Here is a 27668-nt window from a genome sequence, read left to right as displayed (position 1 = left end):
AATCAGTTTGTTACTATTCCTACTATTACTAATGAACATTCAATTATTCACTGTCAGCTCTTTCATTTAAAATGGATTGGACTTCGAGCGCCCTCAATGGCTGACAAGTTTGAGAAAAGGCCAAAATATTCAAGAGTAGTAAAAAATCAAACTTACCCCATGACAAAAAAATTCCAGTGCTTAAAACAAGTAAATAAATAAGTCCTTTTGAATACCAATATTTTGTCCGCATATGACATTTCAGTTTTGATATTTTTGACAACCCTAAATTCAATGAACAGTTCATTGCGAAGACATTGCTAACGAGCATGATTTTCCGTGAGAGCAGGAAGACGAACCAGTTGCAGTACATGCAGAATGTGGTGGTGAAGACTCTGTGGAAGCATCAGTTCGCGTGGCCTTTCTACCAGCCTGTGGATGCCATCAAGCTCTGCCTGGCGGTACGTCCAGTCACGTCACACCACGAAAAAAACCTAAGCTGAGCATCTTGTTGTGGGTACAGGACTACCATAAGGTTATCAAGAACCCTATGGACATGGGCACCATCAAGAAGCGTCTGGAGAATAATTACTACTGGAGTGCTAGTGAGGCCATGCAAGACTTCAACACCATGTTCACCAACTGTTACATCTACAACAAGGTGCGAAACCTATGTAGTCAAGTTAGCGAGAAAGGGTCATGTCTGCAATTATCAAGCCCTGTCTCGGTGTGACGGACTGTATACTGTAAGGGGTGGGAACTACGATTGGAACAACAAAAACATTCACCCGATATCTGTTCATTAGGGCTAGAAATACAACCCTTTTGATTAGGGGTACTAATTACCCGCTAATCAAATTTCAAATTAATGAATAGCTATTTGGATACTTGAGTAATCATTTACAGTAATTCCTTGAATATTGCGGTTAATGTAGACCAGACATGGCCGCAATAAACAAAAATCCGCAAAGTAGGATTATAACCATAATACGTTTTCGCGCCTATACAGAAATGCAAGTACACAAGTCCAATGATCAAATAGTGTACATTACTGTATTTACTCGCTTATAAGCCACTTTTGTCGGACAAAAAAAATGACTGAATCGAGGGTATGGCTTATATGCGCATTAAAAGTCGACATGAAACTGCAAGTTGACAACGCCATAACACCATAACGTCATGGCGCCATGGCGCAAGACAATTCGGCCGATATGGCCATTTATTTCAAAATAGAGAAAAGATAAACAGATAAAACCCTAAACAAAATTAATTTTGACGTCTAAGAATGAAATTGAAGAAAAAAACTCACTTGTGCCCGTCACTGCTCGCTCGGGGCGCGGCCATCTGACCTGGGGTGGGGCGCCACCATCTTACCTAGGGCAGGGCGCCGCAATCTTAACTAGGGCGCTGTCTTCTTACCTAGTTAAACGTGCTCTTAGTGGCCAGATGTGAGTAGCCTTGATTTTGAAATAAAACAAAATTCCACTTTGATTTTGTTTTATTTCTTGTTCGAAAGTAACAACTATTGCAGTAATATGAACCATCGAGACAATTGAGATATTTTAACATTAGAAGCAATATGGCTGCCACAACATCTTGAACTTCTGGTAAGAAAATTGTAATTTCTGTCATTAGAAAGCATTAGGTTCTCAAGATTTTTTCAAATTGAATAATTAGATATGTTGCATTTACAAAGACAGGCATAATAGCTTATGGTATTGACCTTAATAATGTGCTTTTGATTTATAAACTCAGAAATGCCACATGTGAGGATTTTTCTCAAGATTTTCCCTTCAAAGTAAAACATTTGTACTCCCTATCGCGATATTCAAGGGATTACTGTACAGATGTTTACTTCAAAATTTTCCAAATACTCAACTATCGTATTTTCCGCACTATAGGGCGCACCGGATTATAAAAATGCACCTTCAATGAATGGCCCATCTTAATATTTGTTTAATTCATTAGGTGCACCTTCATTTAATGGACTATTATAATTTGTTCCATATAGTCGTACCTCTACTTATGAAATTCATTGGTTACATAACTTTTTTTCATGAATTGAAAATTTCGTAAGTAGAGCAGTACTTTATATGTACCGTATTTACTCGGATATAAAACGTCTGCGCACCCTTAAAATTGTTGAATTTTCCAATTTCTCGCATATAAGCCGCCACCCTGATTCTCAATTTTCACCTCCATATTTATGGTTTTAATAGGGAGTACAAATGTGTTACTTGTAAAGGGAAAGTCTTAAGAATAATCATCACGTGGTATTTCTGAGATACTGTATGGATCAAAAGCATATTGTTAGGGTCAATATCAGTTAATATGCCTGTCTTTGTAAATGCAAAATATCAAATTATTCAATTTGAAAAAAGGAATAAGTCTATCTTGATGAGAACCCGGTGCTGCTTAAATGACATAAATTTTCTTACCAGAAGTTTAAGATGTGGCGGCCAAATTCCTTCTACTGTCAATGTCTCGATTTTTTTCTTGATGGTTCATATTACTGCAATAGTTGTCACATTCGAACAAGAAATAAAAAGAAAAAAATCAAAGCGGATTTTTGTTTTGTTTCATAATCACAAACATACAATCGTTTATTTTCTGTGTTCCCGAAAGGGGGGGTGTTTGCACGTAGACAAATTCAAAAAGTAAGTAACGTAAGCACAACCAGGAAATATGCCCATGGCACTATACGTGTTCACCAAGTCTCTGGGTGCAATAATAGCATACACATTACGCAGGTATCAAGGTTTATATTTTAACGATCGACCCCAAGACCTTCAATCAGCCTTAACCATTGTGATGTGCTGTCATGGTAAATGCTATGGTCAGAGCATGCACCTACGGTAAGATGGAGGCGCCCCGAGCGAGCAACGGCAGACACAAGTAAGTGTGCTCATGTCTGGCCAGTCTCAGCACGTTTAACTATAGTAAGATGGCCGTGCCCCGAGCGAGCAGTGACGGGAACGTTTTGCGTTTTATGCAAGATAAGTTTTTTTCATGAATTTCATTAATAGACGTCAAAATAAATTTTGTTTGGCGTTTTATCTGTTTATCTTTTCTCTATTTTGAAATAAATGCCCATATCGGCATTTGCTTGCGTCGTAACGTCACGGCGCACGCATGGTCGCCTGCCATTTTTGCCGTGACGTCATCGTGTCACGGCGCCGTCAAATGGCTTTTTTTGCAAGTTGCGTTTTTATGCGCATATAAGCCGTACCCTCGACTCAGTCATCTTTTTTTTGTCCAACAAAAGCGGCTTATGTGCGAGTAAATACGGTAAATTCTCTAAATCATTACACGGTCCTCAGAAAACTACCAACTAAACCTTTTAGAATTGGTGAATGTCCCAATTTTGTGGGAAAGATATGAAGACACAAAAATGAGAGAAAATGATCATAAAATTGTTTAATAGGCCATTCAAATGAATAATACACATGCAAAATCTATTTGTGTGCAAGTGCAGATGCACAAGTCTCAGGAAGCTAACGTTAGGCAAAAGAGACAGAGCACCTGAACACATGCACTCAATCTAATAAACATACCATATAGAATTCAAAACAATATTACCGTAGTTTCACACCTATAGGCCGCACGTCAGAGTCTAAAGTTTTCTCTAAAATGGACAGGCTGCTCAATCAATCGGTGTGCCTTGTTTATGAGCTAAATTCAATAGAGCGCATGAACACATGCACACAAAGTAAAGATTTCAAACCAACACTACATTGAACTTTTAATCTTTTACATTAACGGTTTATGATTTGTCTGGCATCTAATTTTTCACCCATTTTATTTATCCCTACTGCTTCTTACCTGTTTGGGTTTTAGTTCCCCTTTGGGAGTGCTCGTTAACGGGCATTTTTTTGTTGTTGTTGAAAAATCAATCTAAAGACAATTGCCTTTGATGACTTCTGATAATGTTTCTAAAATTCACAAGACAAACGTCATCCAACTGAGCGATTGCACGACTCGTGAACACTTTTTCACAATGTTTTTTTTCCACCAAGTCGGAATGTTGGTAAAATTTCTCCTTTTCCCCCCTCATTTGTGCTGTTGGAATGGTGTCTGCTTCCTCCTCAGCCACCTTCTCATCGAATTCCTCATGTTATTGCCGAGCGTTGCATTAACTCTTGCTCCGCTGAGGGTTTGTTTTGGTGTGCCTCGACCAACTTGTAAATGTCCTCCTTACTGACCACCAGGCACATCGCCTGCTCCCCGACAAAATTTCGCCCACCGCAGGCTGCAGTTCAGTTTGAGGCTCGGCTCTGAGTCCGTTGAAGGCAGTCGACGGCCACAGCTTCCTCCAAGCATTAGTTCAAGTACAAAATGACGAACAGCGGTCAAAAAACAAGAGAATCTAGAAACATAGAGACTTGTTGTCGACTGCGAGTACGTCGAAGCCACTCAGCCACAGCTTCCTCCAAGCATAAGTTCAAGGACACAAGGAATAACGGTGGTGAATCGGACACAGGAGAATCTTGAAACATGAGTTTTTGTGGTGAGAGCCCTGTAGAGTGTAGTGAACGTGTCAAGCAAGAAGGAATGCATCCAGAAAAATTTCAAATTAAAATAATGAATACATGAAATGTATTGTCTTTTTTGTAACTTCTAGTTTTCATATCTTGATGCACTCATTTGTATCTCAAAAGTTTTTGTAACCTGAAAAAGTTCTACTTAGAGGCATCTGAAGTAGTGGTATGACTGTATAAGGCGCACCAGATTATTAAACCAGTCGTAGTAGTAGTGGGTGTGGTAATACTGTCATCCTACCCCACATTACAGCTTCAGTACATCTCGATTTTTTATATTAAGTCTCCAAATAAAAATGTCAAAATTCACACTTAAATTCGCAAGCGGAAGACAGGTGATGAAAAATGGCTGAAGTAAAGGCACCGCTTAGTCTTCGATGCTGGCGTGGCTCTCGGCGCTGAAGAAGCGAAATAGAGGTTCCGATTAATAGAGAAGGACGTTGTCTTCCCCTCTCCTGTTTTCTTCAATTTATATTTCGCATTGCGCACATTAGAAACTGTAATATTATTCTCATCACAGAAACGTGGCTACACCCGCATATCCCCGACGTTGCGGTGTCGCTAGCTAGCCGAACGCTTTTTCGGAACGACCGTTCAAAAGAATTAACAGGCAAAAGCAAAGGAGGAGGACTTTGCATGTTTATACATAATGAATGGTGTTGTGACAGTAGGATCATTGACACTCACTGTTCTCCGGATTTAGAGTTATTGGCAATACGGTGTAGGCCCTATTATTTACCGAGAGAGCTAACGGTCGTCATAGTAACGGCTATCTATATACCTCCGAATGCTAACGTTAACACGGCACTTAACCTCCTGCTAACGGCTGTAAACAAACAACAGCTTCACCACCCCGATGGAGTTTTTATTGTTGCTGGTGATTTCAACAAGGTGTGTTTAAAGACTGTTTTACCTAAGTTTATTCAATACGTAAAATGTAATACTAGAGGAGACAAAACTCTTGACCATGTCTATTCTAACATCAAACATGCTTATAAAGCGACTTCCCTCCCTCACCTAGCTGGATCAGATCACCTCTGCCTATCTCTCACCCCCGCTTACACTCCACTCCGGAGGCAAAACACACGCCACAAATAAAGATAATAAAAACTTGGCCCGAGGACGCACTCTCTCAGCTGCAGGACTGGTTTTCCCGCACCAACTGGGAACTTTTTGTACACGACAACGTCCAGGACTACACAGACTGTACTTTCTTACATAAAAAAACTGCATTGACAACGTCACTATAGATAAACGAATACGGGTTTTTCCTAACCAAAAACCCTGGATGACCAATGAGACACAGGCACTCATCAAATGCCGTAACACCGCCTTTAGATCAGGGGACAAGATAAAATATAGCGCTGCCAGAGCTGAGCTGAAAAGAGGCATTAAAAAGGCCAAGGCAGCATGTACTAAGAAAATTGAGGACCACTTCACAGAAAATAACCCAAAGAAGATGTGGCAAGGAATACGACATATTACCAACTACAATAACAATAATATGTCTGTTAACGCAGATGCCTCACTAGCGGAGGAATTGAACCGTTTCTTTGCCCGCTTTGAGACTGACAAATCAGACCCAGTCTCAACACCCCCACCACCACCCTGCAGCAATACACTGACGTTCCGGCAACAGGAAGTGAGACTGGTAATGCGGTCTGTGAACACCAGGAAGGCTGCTGGCCCAGACGGAGTACCTGGGAAGGTGCTCAAAGCCTGTGCTGACCAGCTGGCTGGAGTCTTCACAAAAAATTTCAATTGTTCCCTGCAACAATCAATCATTCTATCCTGTCTGAAATCTACCACCATTATCCCTGTCCCCAAAAAGCCAACCATTGACGGCATGAATGATTATAGGCCTGTTGCACTCACGCCTGTGATCATGAAGCGCTTTGAAAAGTTGGTAGCCCGCCATATCAGGAATACAATCCCTCCCTCAATTGACCCTCACCAGTTTGCTTATAGAGCAAACAGGTCCACTGAGGATGCTATTGCCATTGCTCTTCATACAGCACTGAGCCACCTGGAACACCATGGGAACTACGTGAGGATGCTCTTCATTGACTATAGCTCAGCCTTCAACACCATAAAACCGGACATTCTGACTGACAAACTCTCCCACCTTGGACTATCCTCTTCAATCTGCTGCTGGATAAAGAACTTCTTGACCAACTGACCACAGACTGTTAGACTTGGTCCCCACCTCTCTTCCTCCATTACACTGAGCACTGGCTCCCCTCAAGGCTGTGTACTGAGTCCTCTTCTGTACTCTCTGTACACATACGACTGTACACCCACCCACCAGTCTAACGCCATCATCAAATTCGCTGACGCCGCCACTCTGGTCGGACTCATCTCAGGAGGGGATGAGTCGGCCTACAGAGATGAGGTCAACAAATTGTCTTCGTGGTGCTCGGTGAACAATCTCACACTGAACACCACGAAAACTAAAGAAATAATCCTGGACTTTCGCAAACACAGCACAGATCTGGCCCCTCTCCTCATAAATGGAGTATGTTTAGACAGCGTCCAGTCCTATAAATTCCTGGGGGTCCACGTCACGGATAAGCTCTCATGGTCTACAAACATCACGGCAGTGGTGAAGAAGGCTCAGAAACGACTCCATTTCCTCAGGGTACTTAGGAAGAACAACTTGGGCACCAAGCTTCTGATAACCTTCTATAGAACCACTGTAGAGAGCATCCTGGCGTACTGCATCACAGTGTGGTACGCTGGAAGCACGGCGGCTGACAAAAAGGCCATGCAGAAAGTGATTAACACTGCCCAGAGGATTCTCGGCTGCTCTCTGCCCTCACCGGAAGACATTGCCAGCTCTCGTTACCTCAGCAGAGCCAGGAACATCATAGGGGACCCTTACCACCCTGGTCACAATCTGTTCCAGCTGCTGCCCTCTGGCAAACGCTATAGGTCCCACAAAGCACGAACAAATAGGCTTAAGGACAGTTTTTCCCCACATCCATCAGAACTCTAAATTTGCGGTAACATAACACACATTCCCTTTTGCGGTAATATGAAAAGATGTTTGGGTGGTGATCTGCCTCCTACTAGCTGACTGAAGGTAAGTGAAAGACAGTGAGAGGTAAGCGACCTGTATCCATTACAGCAGAATGCCAAATTACAAGATTCCATAACTATCACTTCTTTAGGTCTTTTGCCGAGTAAACACAGCTTATGGAGAAGCACCACCAATTTCGTCACACGCAGTTTCTGGGTGTGATGACAAGTAGGCTTTTTGTTGTTGTTGATAATGACGACAGGGCCTATGTCCGATTATTATTATTACCTCGTGGGGAAAGACTGCGCTGAGCCTATTCCAGCTTCATTTAGCTGTTGAAAATGCCTCCTAAGTGTCCTCCATCAGGCACTGGTGTCAAACTGATTGCACAAAGGGAAGGGACAAGTGGGTGCATGTTTTCCTTCCAACTGAAACAGCACAGACAGTTTGACCAATGAGGTTTCTGCTGAAACAAGCAGCACCTGCCTGCAATCAACTAATAACAGTTGAAAGAGAAGAGATTAGTGCCAAGATGTCATCTTCAATAGTTGGGTGGAAAACCTGCACCCACTTGGCCCTTTGTGGAATCGGTTTGACACGTGATCTAAGGCATCAAATTAGCCCATGAATGAACGAAACATGATGACAGCATCCGAAAAACTGAAGTTGCTAGATATGCTGAAGACGGGCAATAAGTGCCCATGTAGCACGCCATTACGGTATAAATGAACCTACCATACAAGACAAATTTTGATATACGAGCATACAGCTGCTGCTTATTAGAACGTCATCTCGCCGCAACTCCCTCGTCTAAATGTCTTTTTAGTGGTTTTTTTTCACATTAGTCAGTGCAGAATGGTGTGCGCGTGGCGGAGCTTACTCGCCAATACAAGAGGAGTATCCTACTTCCCATTGGCAAGTGGTCGTGCGTTATCCTATTGTGAGGACATTTGTGTGCATCATTTTCGGAATATTTTGAAGGGAAGACAAAAGCGAACAAACCTCGATAGGTTTCTTTTAAAAACTGCAGCTGAAAGTCAGGGTGGAAGTGAGGCAAATAGAGCCAACCCGGGAGAAGAAAGGTATAAAAATGTAAAACAAAATTAGAATTGAGGTCACTGAACACAAAGTGACCCGTAATTGCCTCAGCAGAACTCACTGTATATATACCGTAATACCTCGACATACGAGTGCCCCAACATAAGAGCAATTTGACATACGAGTAAAATTTCGAGCAAATATTTATCTTGAGATACGAGACAACTTTTGATATGAGCATACAGCATAAGCGAGAGGCTGCTAATAAGAACATCATGGGAACTGTCTTTCTCCCAGCAACTCCCTTGTGTATTGTCTACAAGCACTGGGCGGGGTGTTTATTTTTTTCAGTTTTTTCACCCCGTTAGTCAGTGCAGAATGGCGGAGCTTGCTCGATAATACGAGATGAGTACACTACTTCTCGTTGGCAAGTGGTCGTGCATTATCCTATTGTGAGGACATTTGTGTGCATCATTTTCGGAATATTCTGAAGGGAAGACAAAAGCAAACCCCTCGATAGGTTCCTTTTAAAAACTGCAGCTGAAAGTCAGGGTCGTGGCGGGGCAAATAATATAATAATCGGACATAGGCCCTGTCGTCATCATCAACAACAAAAGCCTAATTGTCATCACACCCAGAAACTGCGTATGACGAAATTGGTCCATAAGGTGCGTTTTCTCGGCAAAAGACCCAAATAAGTGATAATTTCTGACTCGTAATTTGGCATTCTGCCGTTATGGATACATCGCATCACCCCCCTGAGCGGATCACTTACCTCTCACTGTCTTTCACTTACCTTCAGCCAGTAGGAGGCAGATCACCGCCCAAACGTCTTTTCATATTACCTCACCCCGAAGTAATTACACAGAAGGGATTGTGTGTTGTGTTACCGCAAGTTTAGAGTCCTGATGGATGTGGGGGAAAAACTGTCCTTAAGCCTTTTTGTCCGTACTTTGTGGGACCTATAGCGTCTGCCAGAGGGCAGCAGCTGGAACTGATTGTGACCAGGGTGGTATGGGTCCCCGATGATGTTCCTGGCTCTGCTGAGGTAACGAGGGCTTGCAATGTCTTCCAGTGAGGGCAGAGAGCAGCCGACGATGTTCTGGGCAGTGTTAATCACTTTCTGCATGGCCTTTTTGTCTGCTGCCGTGCTTCCAGCGTACCACACTGTGATGCATTATGCCAGGATGCTCTCCACAGTGGTTCTATAGAAACTTACCAGAAGCTTGGTGTCCAAGTTGTTCCTCCTGAGTACCCTGAGGAAATGGAGTCGTTTCTGGGCCTTCTTCACTACTGCCGTGGTGTTCGTAGACCAGCAGAGCTTATCCGTGACGTGGACCCCCAGGAATTTAAAGGACTGGATCCTGTCTACACATACTCCATTTATGAGTGGGGCCAGATCTGTGCTGTGTTTGCGAAAGTCCAGGATTATTTCTTTAGTTTTCGTGGTGTTCAGTGTGAGATTGTTCACCGAGCACCACGAAGACAGTTTGTTGACCTCATCTCTGTAGGCCGACTCATCCCCTCCTGAGATGAGTCCGACCACAGTGGTGTCATCGGCAAATTTGATGATGGAGTTAGACTGGTGGGTTGGTGTACAGTCGTATGTGTACAGGGAGTACAGAAGAGGACTCAGTACACAGCCTTGAAGGGAGGCAGTGCTCAGTGTAATGGAGGAAGAGAGGTGGGGACTAAGTCTAACAGTTTGTGGTCGGTTGGTTAAGAAGTTCTTTATCCAGCAGCAGATGGAAGAGGATAGTCCAAGGTGGGAGAGTTTGTCAGTCAGTGTCCGGTTTTATAGTGTTGAAGGCTGAGCTATAGTCAATGAAAAGCATCCTCGCGTGATTCCCATGGTGTTCCAGGTGGCTCAGTGCTGTGTGTAGAGCAATGGCGATAGCATCTTCTGTGGACCTGTTTGCTCTATAAGCAAACTGGTGAGGGTCAACTGAGGGAGGGTTTGTATTCCTGATATGGCGGGCTACCAACTTTTCAAAGCACTTCATGATCACAGGCGTGAGTGCAACAGGCCTAGAATCATTCAGGCTGCCAATGGTTGGCTTTTTGGGGACAGTGATAATGGTGGCAGATTTCAGGCAGGATGGAATGATGGATTGTTGCAGGGAACAATCTAAAATTTTTGTGAAAACTCCAGCCAGCTGGTCAGCACAGACTTTGAGCACCTTCCCAGGTACTCCGTCAGGGCCAGCAGCCTTCTTGGTGTTCAGAGACCGCATTACCAGTCTCACTTCCTGTTCCTGAAACAGTGAGGCATCTGCGTTAACAGACATTATTGTTATTTGAATTGGTAATATGTCGTATTCCCTGCCACATCTTCTTTGGGTTATTTTCTGTGAAGTGCTCCTCAATTTTCTTTATATGCTGCCTTGGCCTTTTTAATGCCTCTTTTCAGCTATGCTCTGGCAGCGCTGTATTTTATCTTGTCCCCTGATCTGAAGGCGGTGTTGCGGCATTTGATGAGTGCCTGTCTCCTCGGTCATCCAGGGTTTTTGGTTAGGAAAAACCCGTATCCGTTTATTAACGGTGACGTTGTCCATGCAGTTTTTGATGTAGGAAAGTACAGTGTCCGTGTAGTCCTGGAGGTTGTGGTGTTCGAAAAGTTCCCAGTTGGTGCAGGAAAAACAGTCCTGCAGCTGAGAAAGAGCGTCTTCGGGCCAAGTTTTTATTATCTATTTGTGGCCTTGTTAGCCTCCGGAGTGGAGTGTATGCGGGGGTGAGGGATAGGCAGAGGTGATCTGATCCAGCTAGGTGAGGGAGGGAAGTGGCTTTATAAGCATGTTAGCTATTAAAATAAACATGGTCAAGAGTTTTGTCTCCTCTATTGTGACATTTTACGTATTGCATAAACTTAGGTAGAACAGTCTTTAAACACGCTTTGTTGAAGTCACCAGCGAGAATAAAGACTCCATCGGGGTGGTCAAGCTGCTGTTGGTTTACAGCCGTTGGCAGGAGGTTTATTGCCGTGTTAACGTTCGCATCCGGAGGTATGTAGATTGCCGTTACTATGACGGCCGTTAGCTCTCGGTAAATAATAGGGCCTACATTGTATTGCCAATAACTCTAAATCCGGGGAGCAGAGTGTCAATGATCCTACTGTCGCAACACCATTCATTGTGTATAAACACGCAAAGTCCCCCTCCTTTGCTTTTGCCTGTTAATTCTTTTGAACGATCGTTTCGAAAAAGCGTTCGGCTAGCTAGCGATACCGCAGCGTCGGGGATTTGCGGGTGTAGCCACGTTTCCGTGATGAGAATAATGTTAGTTCCTAACAAAGCTGTTGGTAGCAATTCGAAGTTCCAACTCATCCATTTTGTGGGTGATGGATCTGGCGTTGGTCAAAAAGATACTAGGAAGCGGTGCTCGGTGTGGTTGTTGTCTTAGCTTAGCAGCAAGGCCCGCCCGGCATCCGCGCTTTTGCTTTCTGTCTCTTCGCCGCCTTCGACGTACTCTGAGTGGGCTGACTTCACGGAGATCCTGGAGGTCTCGAGATGTCCTCGGGCATATCGTAGGTCCGTTGGTAGTCTGTTGTGAATTCGGATATATCGCATCTCCTTCCGAGAGTAATTAAATCCTGGCGACTAGAATAATGAACGACACCAAACTGGAGAGCATAGAGCCGCTGCGTCAGTGCGAGCCGCCATCAAACCCACCTACAAGCAACCTATAGAGCCAACCCGGGAGAAGAAAGGTATAAAAAATATGAAACTCAATTAGAATTAAGTTTAGTGTAAGGTTTTGAGTGTCTGTATCGTAATCCAAGTTCATTTTAATTTGTGCAAAAAGTCTCTGTCCCTCTCTCTTCTCCGAAATCCGTCTAATTTTAGTGCAATATAACCACTAGTAATTTGTTACTCTGTTAATTGATGGCGAATTAGGACAAATAATGTTTTTCCATTCCAATATCTTTTTTTTGGTGTTTTTTTTCGAGAGGATTGGAACAAATTAATTTGTTTTTAGTTCATTTCTATGGGAAACATACATTTGAGATACGAGTAAATCAACATACGAGCTCAGTCCCGGAATGCATTAAGCTCGTATCTCAAGGTACCACTGTACACAAGTACAATTATCAAGAATGCTCAGGAGAAGAGGATGATTAGGAAATATTTTTAGCTTTGTTAGCAATAAAGGCTAGCATGGAGCATGAACGCAAAAGGACAATAACACGGCCAAAATGAGCAATTATGAGATGCAAGACAACACAGCCTATCCACTAAAAGATCCAGAATCCATATCCTGAATTCTCCTTGGTGTTTTCTTTCTTTTTTTATTTAAAATGCCTCGTAAATACCTGCAAAAAGAGCAGCCATATTGAAAATGTCCTTAACCCACTGTCCTCAATTGAGGACATCCTGTAGTATTTATCTTATTTGATATCAAGGTGTTTCCCCATTTTATGAAAATGTTCTGAAAACGTTGCAAAAATCTAAAACTTTCAACTTGGCTTAAAATTGTTTTATTTCAACCAACTTTTTTATTTTATAGTAAATGGCCATGTGTGAGCGAAATTTACTGTTTCTTTTTGTGAGGCTGAAAATATTCTGCTTGCCATTGGTGATATCTTCAGTTTATTATTTTATTTATTTCATATTGCACAGCAACTTTTGGTTTGGAGTCAAATTTATAAAAATAAAGACGCCTCAAAATTTCTGCAGGTTTTATTCTTTACCTTTCATAGTGTAAGGAGGGAGTTGTCTTATATTTATTGCACAACAGAACACAAATACTTTTAAAAATCACCATATTTCATATTCTCTTTTCTTATAAACGGTCAAGGTAACATAGTTACTTTAATATTTAAATAAGGAGGGAAGTAATTTAAATACTTATTTTCAGAAGCTTGAAGTTTCAAATTTCAAACAAAAACACTGGGTCGCAGGGCAGACCTCACTCACTGACGAAATGACCTACCAATCCGGCCGACCGACTGGGAAATTAAACTTCCAATTTGCTCATCCGCGCCGTCCCTTAGCCGTCCAGGGAGCTCTATCTTCGGATAAGTGCAACGAAGTCAGCCCACTGCCTGACCTTAAATGGAATCTCAACTTCCATGTTGCTATGCCATGGCATCCCACCATCCTCACCGGCCAAAGTGCTCTATTTCCGGACAAGGCCGATGGCGTCTGCCGTAACGTCACCTAGAGCTTGCACTTGGAAACATGTCTGGAACATTCCACGTTCAGCTTCGCTACTACTAGGCTCCCAAAGTCCGCTGAGCAAGCTCTATTTTTGGTTTAGGACCATAGCGTCCGCCATAACGTTGCCCGGGGCTTGCTTTTCTGAAAAAAAATTAACCCTCACAGTGGCTCCTGGCCGCTTAGAAAACTCTATTTTTGGATAAAAATGACGGCCGCTGCCTGCCATTTTTTTTCCACGCCGCTGAGTTGAATGACAGTATTCTGTCTTCCACCATTTTCTTAGTGGGAAGCCAAAGACTGGGAAGTGGCTTCTCCTTGTGAGTTTCATCGTGGATTTTGACATTTTAATGAACTTTTTTCTTCAGAAAAAAGTGTTAAGTAGTGAAGCCACGAGGGGAAGAAAGATCACAGTAGTATGGTAGTAATAATATGGGTGATCCTACATGGCAGTTTTAGGTTATTGTGGCCATGTCTGGTCTCCATTATCTGTGAAATTTGACAATGAATGCCATGCGCGCTTTATTAAAAGTTCATAAAAATGGCAAAATACACACTGAAAATCATAAGCGGAAGAGGAGGGGATAAAAAATGGCGAAAGTCAGGACCCCACTTCGGCGCTGAATTGGGTGGCACTCAGCGCTGAAGAAGCCATATTTCACTGTCGAAAAAGAATGACGCGCCGAATAATATAAATTGCCGAGAAGGACGACCTCTTGCCTTCTCTTTTTGGTTGGAAGTGAATTTCCCATCTCGCACGTGTAGATAGAAAGACTACGCCAAGCCTATTCCAGCTTTGTTTGGATTTTGAGTCGCTGTTGAAAATGCCTTCTAAGCAACCTGGGCCAATGAGCCCAAGAAAAAAAACCTCTAACAGAAAGAAGCTCCTCCTGTTGCCTCTACGGGACGCCCTGTAGATTCCATCGATCCAATGCCTCTTGAATCTGACGAAGAGGATTTAGACTAAAGCTCCCAATAACCTTTTTTTTATTATTTAAAGCAAGCAAAGCGGAACTATTTTCACTGTGAGTACAGTACTTAAAGTATTTACTTTTTTATTTATAGATCATATTTAGGTATTGATGATAATAATTAGTCTTTTCACATGCATGTAACTAATTCAGTTATACCTCTACTTACAAAATAAATTGGTTCCAGAACTTTTTCGTAAGTTGAAAATTTCGTTAGAGCATTACCTTGTGTCTAAATTCTCTAATTTGTTCCACTGTCCTCACACAACTACCAACTAAACCCTTTAAAATTAGTCACTGTCCCAATTTTGTATGAGAGGTGAGAAACACAAAATGAGAGAAAATTATAAGAATGTTTTATTGATGTTTTAAAATGAATAACAAGCATACAAAATCTATCAGTGATGAAATGGAGGGGAACAGGAGGAATCTAACAATAGGCAACAGAGCGCACACAAACACACTGACATGAACACACATCTCATGAATTAAGAATTCAGACAGCAACATTAACAACGTTAATCAACAAAAAACATTAACGTTTTGTGATTTCTTTAGAATTTAGATTTTCACCCATTTTATTGGTCTCTACTGGTTCTTACCTGTTTGGATTTAAGTTGCCCTTCTGCCAAATTGGTTGATGGACGTTTTGGGGGGGGGATATCAAAAGACGATTCCCTTTGACAACTTTTAATGTTTAAAAAATGCAACAAACGTCGTCAAAGTGGGCGATCGCACGACTCGTCAACACTTTTTCTGGATGTTTTTTCTATGAAGACAGTTAGTGAAATTTCTCGAGCATTTCTTTAATTTTCCATTAACTATCGAGTTCGTTTTTATGCCCCCGACCAACTCGTCATCCACGCTGACCACGTCTTTTCATTTGCATTAGTAATTTTCTTGGGAGGCATGATGATAAAAACAAGCGGATTTATCGTGGAAAAACTCCACAAAAAACAGAATTCTGTGACGACGAACGGCGATCAAAAGTACAGAAGAGAATCTTGAAACATTGATCGTGGTTGTTTTGATCGAGCCAATGCGAGCTCAGTATAGTGTAGCAAGGTTCTAAAGTAACAGTAAATGCATCCGCGAGAATTTCAAAATAAAATAACGGATAAGGATATGCATTTACTTTTTGGGGATTTCGTAACTTGGATCTTGTTTCATACCTTGAAGCATTTGCATAAAAGCTTTCGTAATCTGAAAATTTCGGACCAAGGGGCATTCGTAAGTAGAGGTATGACTATTTCATAACTTCGTGAAAAGCATGTAGTATGGTACTAATTATAGAGGTGATCCTACTTCACGGTTCTTCATTTATCACGGCCATGTCTTTTGTCCGTTTGACCGCCGTTCGTCGTTGTATGCTTGAACTTATGCTTTGAGGAAGCTGTGGTCTTCGATGGACTCGTAGTCGAGCCTCAACCTGAACCGCAGCCTGCGATGGCCGAAATTGTGTGGCGGCGGCAGGGAATGGGGCTGGTGGTCATTAAGGAGGACGTTGACCAGTTGGTCGTAAGGAACCAAAACAAACTCAACGAAGCAACGCTCGGGTATACATGAGGAATTCAACGTGAAGGCGGCTGGGGAAGAAGCAGCCACCATTTCAACAGCACAAATCAGACAAGAAATGGAGGAGATATTTTACAAACATTCCCACTCCATGGAAAAAAACATCCTGGAAATGTATTCACTGGTCGTGCAATCGCCCACTTTGACGACGTTTGTCTTGTGCATTTTAGAAACATTAAAAGTCATCAAAGGCAATTGTCTTTAGATGGATTTTTCTCAAAACCTCCATCAACAAGCGCTGCCGAAGGAAAACTGAAACCCAAACAGGTAAGAAGCAGTGGCGATAAATAAAATGGTTGAAAATTAAATGCCAAAGAAGTCAAATTGTTAATGAAAAAGATTAAAAGTTCAATGTACCGTATTTTCACACCTATAGAATGCACCACCTGAAAAGGCGCCGCCCATCTCAGTTGCGGTTGTATTTTCAGTTTTTTGTCAATAAAACAGGTGCTTCGTTTCAAAAGACACGCTGCAATGGTGGTGCTAGCATGACACACATGTTAGCATGCATGCTAGCGTATATTTTTAAAAAAGCAACAGAAGCAAAACAGTTCGATTTTGATGTATTGACGTAATGTGTATTCGTGAAAATATAAGTCAAAGCATTCAAGCATTTACAAATCTCGATCAGTCAAAGTCCCCATCTTCTGGGAGATGAAGAGTTCAGCCAAGTGGGCAAGTTCGCCAACAATGCAGGGTTCTATCTCATTGTCAGGGTCCGAGTTGTCGCCGTGGGGTTTCGTAATAGTGACTCCAGCTTTGACGAAAGCGCAAACTACTCTGCTCGCCGGCTCTTTGGCCCAGACAATCCATTCGAAATCGTCACGTAACTCGTGCGTCGCTGCCTGCCTGTCTTTGTATGGAAGCTTAAAAGCGCTACGAGCACACGGAAGTAAACTGCCTTGCTCCTCGTCTGGGAAGTTATGAATGGATTTACCATAATGCTTGGAATACGTGGGGAGGCTATTTTTATGGTGAACATCCGATCGCAAAATGTAGCGCGTCGGCAAGAAATGAAACCAGTGGACCAAGCAGTCAGGTCATACAAAGTTTTGAATTGTGCATAAACAAGGCACATCGACTAATTGGGCGCCCCCATCCATTTTAGACTTTTAAGTGCGCCCTATAGGTGTGAAAATACAGTAATGTTGTTTTGAATTCTTTATTTTGTTTATTAGATGTGTCCATGTTCGTGTGCTGTCACTTTTGCCTAACATTAGCTTTCTGACACTTTTGCACCTGCACTTCAACACGAATAGATTTTGCACGTTTATTATACATATTAATGGCTTATTAAATAGTTTTATGATTATTTTCTCTCTTTGTGTGTCATCTTTTCCACAAAATTGGAACACTGATACATTTAAAAGGGTTTAGTTGGTAGCTTAGTGAGGGCCGTGGAATGAATTAGAGAATTTACATCTGGAGTACTGCTTTCCTTAAGAAATTTTCATTATATGAAAAAGTTCTGGAAACAATTAATTTCATAATTAGAGATGCAACTGTATAAACAATTGATGCCTTTTATACATGAACTGATTATTAGATAGGTCCTCAGTTGATACAAAATCTGCTTGTAATCCAGAGATGGATGAATTATCGTCCTGTGCGTCAATTGTGATGCTTGGAATCGGGGTTGTGGTTTTGTTCATCAACCTCTGCCACTTAAAGGACGCTCGGTGAGTGTTAGGTTCGGCCACTGATCTTTGATTGGCATATGTCTACGTGTAGCCGACAGACGACATTGTGCTGATGGCACAGGCGCTGGAAAAGATCTTCCTTCAGAAGGTGGCTCAGATGCCTCAGGAGGAAGTGGCTTTACTCCCGCCCACCCCCAAAGGCAAGAACAAGAACAAACCTCTTCCTGCCACCACCGCCAACACAGGTATGATAACTGCTGTTTTCATTTGTTTTGTTGCTTTACTTTGGTCTCCAACTACTTTTAACTCATTACTCGTTATTTTAGAGTTCTTAACTCACTTCCTGTTAATCATCATTTCCAGTTGGTGTAAGGGCATTTCCGAGTCACTTCCTGATAAGTTTTTTTTGTCAAGAATAATGATGACAAATGGATCATGTTTTTTTGCTTTAATTTTATATATATATATATACATATATATATATATATATATATATATATATATACATATTTATACATATATACATATATATATATACATATACAGTGGTACCTCGTCATACGACCGTTCGTCATACGGAATGCTCGTCTTACGGGGGAAATTTCGATCGAATAATTCGCCCGTGATGCGGTCAAAGTTTCGTCATGCGACCAAGCCAGGTTGCCATGGCATTTTTTTGGCATATCTTTCGTGTATAACAATATTTACGAGCACCGGATGAGCTATTCAGACCAGGAAACGCAAAACGCGCATGCGCGGTGAAAAGAGGGCTTTCTGGGTAATGAAGTATACTCGTGCTCGCAAAAGTATCCCCGGCAGCAACTCTATCATAGGCGCCGTTCGATGGGACGCGAACACAGATGCTACAAGCTAAAAGGAGCCGCTAGCCAGCGCCCCTGTAGCTCCCATGAGAAATCCGACTCGGATCGCTGCCGCCTGTGCGACGAGGAAACAGAGTCGTCTGAACACTTATGGCTCCGCTGTCCGGCCTTAATGACCGAACGCTACCATCGCGGCTTGGGCAACTCCCTGGATGAACTTATCCGTGTTCCAGTGGCAGCCCTAGCGCTGCTGAGGGTAATCCTCAGGCGCCTGAGGTGAAAAAGAAGAAGAAGAAGAAGATGAGCAGCGGGGCGATTGCTGATAAGACTGCTTGCTGCTCGTTGGCAAGTGGTCGTGCGTTCTCCGATTGTGAGGACATTTGTGTGCATCATTTTCGGAATATTTTGAAGGGAATAGTACGACAGCAAACAGCCCATCGATAGCGAACGTGAGGGTGGAGTGTTTGTTCTGTTTACGAGTGCGTTGTGTGGAGGGAAAAAAAAAACGAAGCCCCTCTCCCCTCGGCGAAATCCGGCCAATTTTAGTTAGATTAAACACTTTATTTCTATTAAACCACTCGTTATTTATTACTTTGTCAATATATGGCGAATTATAAGAAATAAAACATTTTTTTTCAATCCAATATCCTGTTTCTGGTGTTTTTTTCAGAGAGTTGGAACGAATTAAATTGTTTCCCATTCATTTCAATGGGAAACTTTACCTCGAGTTACGAGTAACTTGTCATACGAGCTCAGTCCCGGAACGGATTAAGCTCGTATCTCGAGGTACCACTGTATACATATATATACATACATATATACATATATATACATACATATAATACATATATATATATATATTATATACATATACATATATACATATATATATATATATATATATATATATATATATATATATATATATACATATATACATACATATATACACATACATGTGTGTATATATATATATATATATATATACAGTGGTACCTCGAGATACGAGTAAAATTTCGGGCACATTTTTATCTTGAGATACGAGACAAATTTTAATATACGAGCGGACGCGAGAGGCTGCATCATGGGCAGTCTTTCTGGTGGCAACTCCCTCAAGTAATGTCTACGAGCACAAGGGCGGAGCGTTGCATTATTTTTGCATGTTTTTTACCGTTAGTCAGTGTGAATGGCGTATATACTACTTCTCGTTGGCAAGTGGTCGTGCGTTATCTTATTGTGCGGACATCTGTGTGCATCATTTTCAGAATATTTTGAAGGGAATACAAAAGCAAACAACTGACTGAAAGTCAGGGTGGAGGCGGGGCAAATAGAGCCAAACAGGGAGAAAAAAGGTATCAAAATTTAAAACAAAATTAGAATTAAGTTTTGTGTCAGGTTAGTGATAGGTTCACCAATAGGCATTCCCAAATGCACGCACAAATAAAGAGACAAGACAATCTTCTGTGTTTTCTTGCAAGGAGAATCGAACCTTTCAGGTCTCAGGCCCAGGTTCGTTCTGGCGTCACACGCATCTTTTCCTTGTTTATTAGCTTCAAGGACCCTAGTTACAATGGACTTCTCAGCTCTCAAGGCAGGGGTGGGAAACAGGAGTGAGACGTCAAATAGTCAAGGACCCTAGTAACAATAGACGTCTTAGCTCTCAAAACAAATGAAGGTCATGTAGAGCCAAAGGATCTCTCCACATTCCAGCAGTCCAAGAGAATTCGGCCTCCCTGTTGTTTTAGTCTAACTAAGGAGCAAACTTTGTTGCAAGCAAATACAGACGCTCCCCTACTTACGAACATTCAACTTACGAACAACGGTACATACGAACATGTCTGCAAATTGCGTTTAAGTCCAAAAATGTTCGCAAGTCCAATTTTGTATTTCGCGTCTTTTTCGGAGTAGTACTTCTTTCCGCCGCTAATACCGACGCCTGGCGCTGTGAGAGCTCAGCTCACCCAGCATCTACCTTCTTCGTTGCAATGCGGAAGTGCGTGAATGTATCTCCAGTGTGCAAAGAACCTTTTTCATTTGTATCATTAAATATCTCATGCATCCAATATTGAATATGGTTGGTAAAAAGCTAAAGGCTTCTATTGAGGGAGTTGCAAGGAAGAGGCAAGCTTTTTCATTTGAAACGAGTGGCAATAATAACGAAGCTTGATGCGCGTGAGCGTGGTGAGCGTTGCACATTCAGTACCATTTATAAACAGAAAGATCGAGCAGCAGGACCCAAATATTGAACGTTGCACAAAGTTTGCAAATCAATTGAATGATGCCATACAGTGCTACTGCATCATTTATGATGAAAAAAAGAAGAAAACTGTGCAATCGTCATTAGGTCGCTTCTTTTGGCCAGTTTCTAATACATAAATCTATCTCTCGCTCTACAGTACTGTACATATTCTCTCCATTTTATTAAAAAAAATTTTTTCAGTACAAACCAATGCGTGTTACTTATACAAGCCTTAAACATACAAATGCACTTATATAAACCTTCAATATACTTATATAGGCCTTAAACATAAATTATAATACAAAATATAGCACTAAATCAACTTACAAACAAATTCAACTTATGAACAATCGCTCAGAACCAATTGCGTTCGTAAGTTGAGGAGTGTCTGTATATAATGTAAGACTAATAACCCTAACAGTTAGATTAAACTTATTTTAGAGTGTCTGCATCGTAATCCAAGTTCATTTAAATTTGTTTATGTTCTGTTACGAGCGTGTTGCCGTGCAAAAACTCCCCGCCCCCACCTCTGTCCGGAGGAGGGGTGCAATGGCGAGCGCCTGGTGGCCGGGCCTATACCCATGGGGCCCGGCCGCGCACAGCCTGGAGAGACGACGTGGGTTCCCCCTCACATGGGCTCACCACCTGTGAGGGGCCAAAGAGGTCGGGTGCGTCGACAGTTGGGCGGCGGCCAAAGGAGGGATTGGATTGGATTGGATAACTTTATTCATCCCGTATTCGGGAAATTTCATTGTGACAGTAGCAAGAAAAGGCATAGTTATAAGTTAGACAGTACTTTGTAGTCCGATCACCGACTGCAGAAACTGGCTCTTTGGATGTGGAATGTCACCTCTCGGGTTGTGAAAGAGCCTGAGCTAGTGCGTGAGGTTGAAAAATTCCAGCTCGACTTAGCTTGGGTTCCGGTACCACTCCTCTTGAGGGGGGGTTGGACTCTCTTCCAGTCTAGAGTTGCCCAAGTTGAGAGGCGGGTGTAGGCATACTTGTTGCCCCCCGGCTCAGTGCCTGTATGTTGGGGTTTACCCCAGTGGGCGAGAGGGTAGCATCCCCCCCGTCTTCGGGTGGGGGGAAAGGACTTAACTGCTGTTTGTGCGTATGCACCAAACAGCAGTTCAGAGTACCCACCCTTTTTGGAGTCCTTAGAGGGGGTGCTTCGGGGGAATCCCTCGTTTGGGGGACTTCAATGCGCACGTGGGCAATGACCGTAAGACCTGGAGGGGAGTGATTGGGAACGGCCCCCCCCTGATCGGAACCCGAATGGTCTTCTATTGTTGGATTTCTGCGCTCGTCGTGGATTGACAATAATGAACACCATGTTCAAGCACAAGGGTGTTCATATGTGCACTTAGCACCAGGACACCCTAGGCTGCAGTTCGATGATCGACTTTGTGATCGTGTCATCGGACCTGCGACCGCATGTTTTGGACACTCGGGTAAAGAGAGGGGCGGGGCGTTCAACCGATCACCACCTGGTGGTGAGTTGGCTCTGATGGTGAGGACGGGTGCCCGTGGGACCCGGGAGACCCAAACGTTTTGTGAGGGTCTGCCGGGAATGCCTGGCGGAGTTCCCTGTCAGGAGTTTCAATTCCTACCTCCGACAGTATGTTATGTTATGCTAACCGCAAGCGCATGTTAGACTTGGCACTAGCGTGTTTTTTTAAAGACAGCACGAGCAAAACTGAGTTTGAAAATGCTTTATTGAGGTCAAAGGTACATTGGTATAAAGAGTTTGGCGTTCAACATGTCAGAGTTGTGTATTCCGGGAACTTGATTCCAGTTTTGGCGAAGGCTCAAACAGTGCTGGGCAACACACACACACACTGAGCCCAGTCATCCACAATCCATTGTAACTCGCAACATGCATCACTCCCAAGCCTTTGATTCTCCTCGCTGTTATATTGCCACCGACAATTCATTCCAAATCTCGTCACGCAACTCGTGCAACGCTGCCTGCCTGAACTAAATGTTGGCCATCCGTTAGCAAAGATGTTAAATTGTGTTCGATCCATGGCTGCACTCCATTTTCCAAGTGTTCACACCTGCATTGTGTTGTCATTCATGCCAGGCATTTTCTCTGTATAGCTATATGCTGTTTCTTTAAGTATTGAGGATGTTTTTGAGGGTTAAAAGCGCTGCAAGCACAGAAGTCAAATGCCTTGCCACTCCCACTAGGATATTTTGAATGGATTTACCGTAATGCTTGGAATGCGCGTGGAGGCTATTTTTAGGGTGAACGTCCACTGGGTTGATCGCAATAAGTAGCGTGCCGGTAAGAAGTAAAACCAGTCACTCAAGCGGTCAGGGCCATACAAAAATTGAGTTTAGTGCACGAACAAAACGCACCGACTGTTTGGGCGCATCGACCATTTTAGAGAGCATTTTAGACTTTTAAGTGCGCCCTATAGGTGTGAAAATACGGTAATTATTTAGTCAACCACCAATTGTGCAAGTTATCCTGCTTGAAAAGATTAGACAGGCCTGTAACCCATGGGTAAACCTCAACCATGAGAGACAGAATGTGGGAAAACCCCCCAGAAAATCACTGTTTGATTTTTAAATAATTTATTTTAGTATTTGGCCAATACCAATATCTCATCTCAATACTTAATGTACTTTTTGTTGGCAATAACGGAGGCCAAACGTTTTCTGTAACTCTTCACAAGCTTTTCACACACTGTTACTGGTATTTTGGCCCATTCCTCCATGCAGATCTCCTCTAAAGCAGTAATGTTTTGGGGCTGTCGTTGGGCAACACGGACTTTCAACTCCCTCCACAGATTTTCTATGGGGTTGAGATCTGGAGAGTGGCTAGGCCACTCCAGGACCTTGAAATGCTTCTTACGAAGCCACTCCTTTGTTGCCTGGGCTGTGTGTTTGGGATCATTGTCATGCTGAAAGACCCAGCCACGTCTCATCTTCAATGTCCTTGCTGATGGAAGGAGATTTTCACTCAAAATCTCTCGATACATGGCCCCATTCATTCTTTCCTTTACGTGGATCAGTCGTCCTGGTCCCTTTGCAGAAAAACAGCCCCAAAGCACGATGTTTCCACAACCATGCTTCACAGTGGGTATGGTGTTCTTCGGATGCAATTCAGTATTCTTTCTCCTCCAAACACGAGAACCTGTGTTTCTACCAAAAAGTTATATTTCCGTTTCATCTGACCATAACACATTCTCCCAGTCCTGTTCTGGACCATCCAAATGCTCTCTAGCGAACTGCAGACGAGCCTGGATGTGTACTGGCTTCAGCAGGGGGACACGTCTGGCAGCGCAGTATTTGAGTCCCTGGCGGCGTATTGTGTTACTGATTGTAGCCTTTGTTACTCTGGTCCCAGCTAAGTCATTCACTAGGTCCCCCCCACCCCCGTGTGGTTCTGGGATTTTTGCTTACTGTTCTTGTCATCATTTTCACGCCACGGGGTGAGATCTTGCATGGAGCCCCGGATCGAGGGAGATTATCAGTGGTCTTGTAAGTCTTCTTGTTTACACCAAGCGTTTAACCTATTGCAGATTCAGTCTTCCCAGCCTGGTGCACTTCTACAATTTTGTCTCTGGTGCCCTTCGATAGCTTTTTGGTCTTGGCCATAGTGGAGTTTGGAGTGTGAGAGACTGAGGTTGTGGACAGGTGTCTTTTTGAGGTAAAACAGATTTAGAGTTCAAACAGATGCTATTAATACAGGTAACAAGTGGAGACCCCGTTAGACCTCGTTAGAAGTTAGACCTCTTTGAATGCCAGAAATCTTGTTTGTTTGTAGGTGACCAAATACTTATTTTCCACTCTAATTTGGCAATAAATTCTTCAAAAATCAAACAATGGGATTTTCTTTTTTTTCCACATTCTGTCTCATGGTTGAGGTTTACCCATGTTGACAATTACAGGCCTCTAATCTTTTCAAGTAGGAGAACTTGCACAATTGGTGGTTGACTAAATACTTATTTGCCCCACTGTATCTTGGCACAGCAAGTGCATCCCTGCTCTTTGCAGATGATATTGGTTCTGTTGGCTTCATCAGGCCGTCATCTCCAACTCGTGCTGGAACGACCATGGTTTTGTTGTTAGTTTGGCGGCCCGGTGGCATGAGTGGTTAGAACGTCAGCCTCGCAGCTCTGGGGTCCTGGGTTCAAATCCAGGTCACGTCCACCTGTGTGGAGTTTGCATGTTCTCCCTGGGCCTGTGTGGGTTTTTTCCGGGTGCTCCGGTTTCCTCCCACATTCCAAAGACATGCATGGTAGGCGGATTGGACACTCCTTAAATTGCCCCTAGTTATGGGTGAGTGTTTATGGTTGTCTGTCGCCTTGTGCCCTGCGATCGGCCGGCCACCGATTCAGGGTGTCCCCCGCCTCTGAGCCGCAGTCAGCTGGGATAAAAATCCAGCCCCCCCGCGACCCTAATGAGGATGAAGCAGTTCAGAAAATGAGATGAGATGAGGTGTTAGATTGTTTCTCATGAACCTAAAATTGGACAAATTGAATTTTATTTAGTGTGTTTTTATCTGTCGTTGAAAGAACAAGATGAGACTCAGGAGTGGTTCCTAGTTTTTTAATTTTTGGACTACATTAATTGTTTTTCCTTGGACAAAAACATTGGGGTCACTGTTATTTGTCGCTCTTATTGAGAAGTACATACAGACACCCTTAGATATGTTTAAGTGTAGTTGGAATTTTTCAAGCCAGTTATTTTCACTCGTCATTGCATCTGTGAGTTCCTGTGCAGCATGTTTTTTGTCTTTCGAATGGAAAATAGAACGGCATCATCGGCATACATTTGGCAGCTTGGCAGATCATTTTTGTAAAGACTGAAGAGCAGTGGGCCTAGCACTGACCCCTGCGGTATCCCAAGACTGTTATTCCGCAAAGTAGATTTTGTGTTTTGTATCCTGACGCACTGCGATCGTACAGATAAGTATGATTCAATCCAATTTAGTGTGCTTGGTGAGAAATAAAATGAGACATTTTAGGCAGCAGTATCTGGTGGTTGATGGTGTCAAATACCTTTTTGAGATCAATGACCACGCCTTTATCTAGTTTTGATTTTATGTTTTCTAGAAAGAAGCAAACCGCCTTTTCGGTAGAATTATGTTTACTAAAGCCGAATTGCAGCATGTTAAGGTTGTATGTACTCCTGTTAATGTTATCGACAATCTGCTCCGCTACTGTCTTTTCCAAGAATTTTGAGATGGCTAGAAGGATGTTTATAGGTCTGTAGTTGTTGGTTATTGCGGGGTTCTCTGATTTGAGGACCGGTGTGATAACTGAGGACTTCCCGGGTTCAGGGAAGAGACCCTCGTTTATGGATTTGTTTACAACAGTGGTAAATGGAGCTATGAGAGATTCTTTGTGGTATTTCAGAAATGTTGCATCCATATTCAACGCATCTTTTGCTTTGGAGCTTTTGAGACCAGATACCGCTTTCTCAACTTGTGACTGCTAAACTGTGTTAAGATTGAGAATGGGTTCATTGGTGTCTAGTGGTTGTGGTGGGTGATATTCTGTTTGAGGGATGCAAGGTGTCCGTTCTTTAACGGAGTCTATAAAGCAATCATAGAAAGTTGTAGCTATGTCAACTTGGATCACGGATTGTTCTCCTTCAATTGTAGTTCCTTTGTTTGTGCTTTGAAGTGTTTCCTACCAGTTTTTTATTTTTTTCAGATCTCTTCAATGTTCCCTTTCGCAGTGCTAGTTATGTTTATAAAGAAATTTGATTTTGCAGTTTGAATTTCTTTTATTACTTTGTTTCTTAGAGAAGTAAATGTCTGTCATTAATCATTTTTTCTTTTAAGTGGTATTTTAAGAGTATGGTCTCTCATATTTTCATTAATACCTGTATGTCTTCATTTAACCATGGGAGGTGATTCTTTTTTGGATGGTTTGGTTTAATTTTTTCTTGTGAATCTAGTGTTTCCAGGATAATGGTCATGAAAGTATTGCAGCTGTCATTAGTATGGATTATGGTAGAGATAATCGTCCCAATTGATATTGTTTAACGCCTGTGTTAGATTTGGGATCTCACTTTTTGGTACTCATCTGCTCTAACGTCTTTTTGAGCACATGGGTATATATTTTTAGGAAGCTTTCTTGAGAATAGGATGAGGTAATGGTCTGATAGACCTGTACAATGGTACCTCGAGATACGAGCTTAATGCGTTCCGGGACTGAGCTCGTATGTCGATTTACTCATAACTCAAACGAACGTTTCCCACAGAAATGAACTAAAAACAAATTCATTCATTCCAAGCCTCTGAAAAAACAACCAAAAACAGGATATTGGATTGGAAAACCTTTTATATTTGTTCTAATTCGCCATCTATTAACAAAGTAACAAATAATTAGTGGTTTAATAGTACTAAAATGTGTTTAATAGTACTAAAATTAGACAGATTTCGCAGAGGGTAGAGAGAGAGGGGCCATTTTGCACTCATAACATAATATAAACAAATTTAAATGAACTTGGATTACGATGCAGATACACTCAAAAATAAGTTTGATCTAATCTTGCACTAAACTTCATTCTCATTTTGTTTTAAATTTCTATACCTTTCTTCTCCCGGGTTGGCTCTATTTGCCTCGCCTCTACCCAGACTTTCAGATGCAACCTATCGAGGGTTGTTAGCTTTTGTCTTCCCTTCAAAATCTTCCCAAAATGATGCACACAAATGTCCTCACAATACGCACGAC

The 27668-nt window shown here is 42.4% G+C and overlaps 1 protein-coding gene across 3 annotated transcripts in view; it reads left to right on the top strand.

The window, feature by feature from the left end:
- Positions 1–27668, top strand: part of LOC144074231 (bromodomain-containing protein 3-like) — a 49871-nt gene that overhangs the window by 2743 nt on the left and 19460 nt on the right. For all 3 annotated transcript variants that reach the window (XM_077600528.1, XM_077600529.1, XM_077600530.1), the window contains exons 3-5: positions 329–440; positions 503–640; positions 18005–18158. In XM_077600528.1, the coding sequence (XP_077456654.1) occupies positions 329–440; positions 503–640; positions 18005–18158 (404 nt within the window). The remainder of the gene's footprint in view (positions 1–328; positions 441–502; positions 641–18004; positions 18159–27668) is intronic.

Source organism: Stigmatopora argus, chromosome 5 (genome assembly GCF_051989625.1).
Source record: "Stigmatopora argus isolate UIUO_Sarg chromosome 5, RoL_Sarg_1.0, whole genome shotgun sequence".
Lineage (NCBI taxonomy): Eukaryota > Metazoa > Chordata > Actinopteri > Syngnathiformes > Syngnathidae > Stigmatopora > Stigmatopora argus.
The sequence above is the reverse complement of the archived record's forward strand: the minus strand, read 5'-3'. Positions and strand labels throughout refer to the sequence as shown.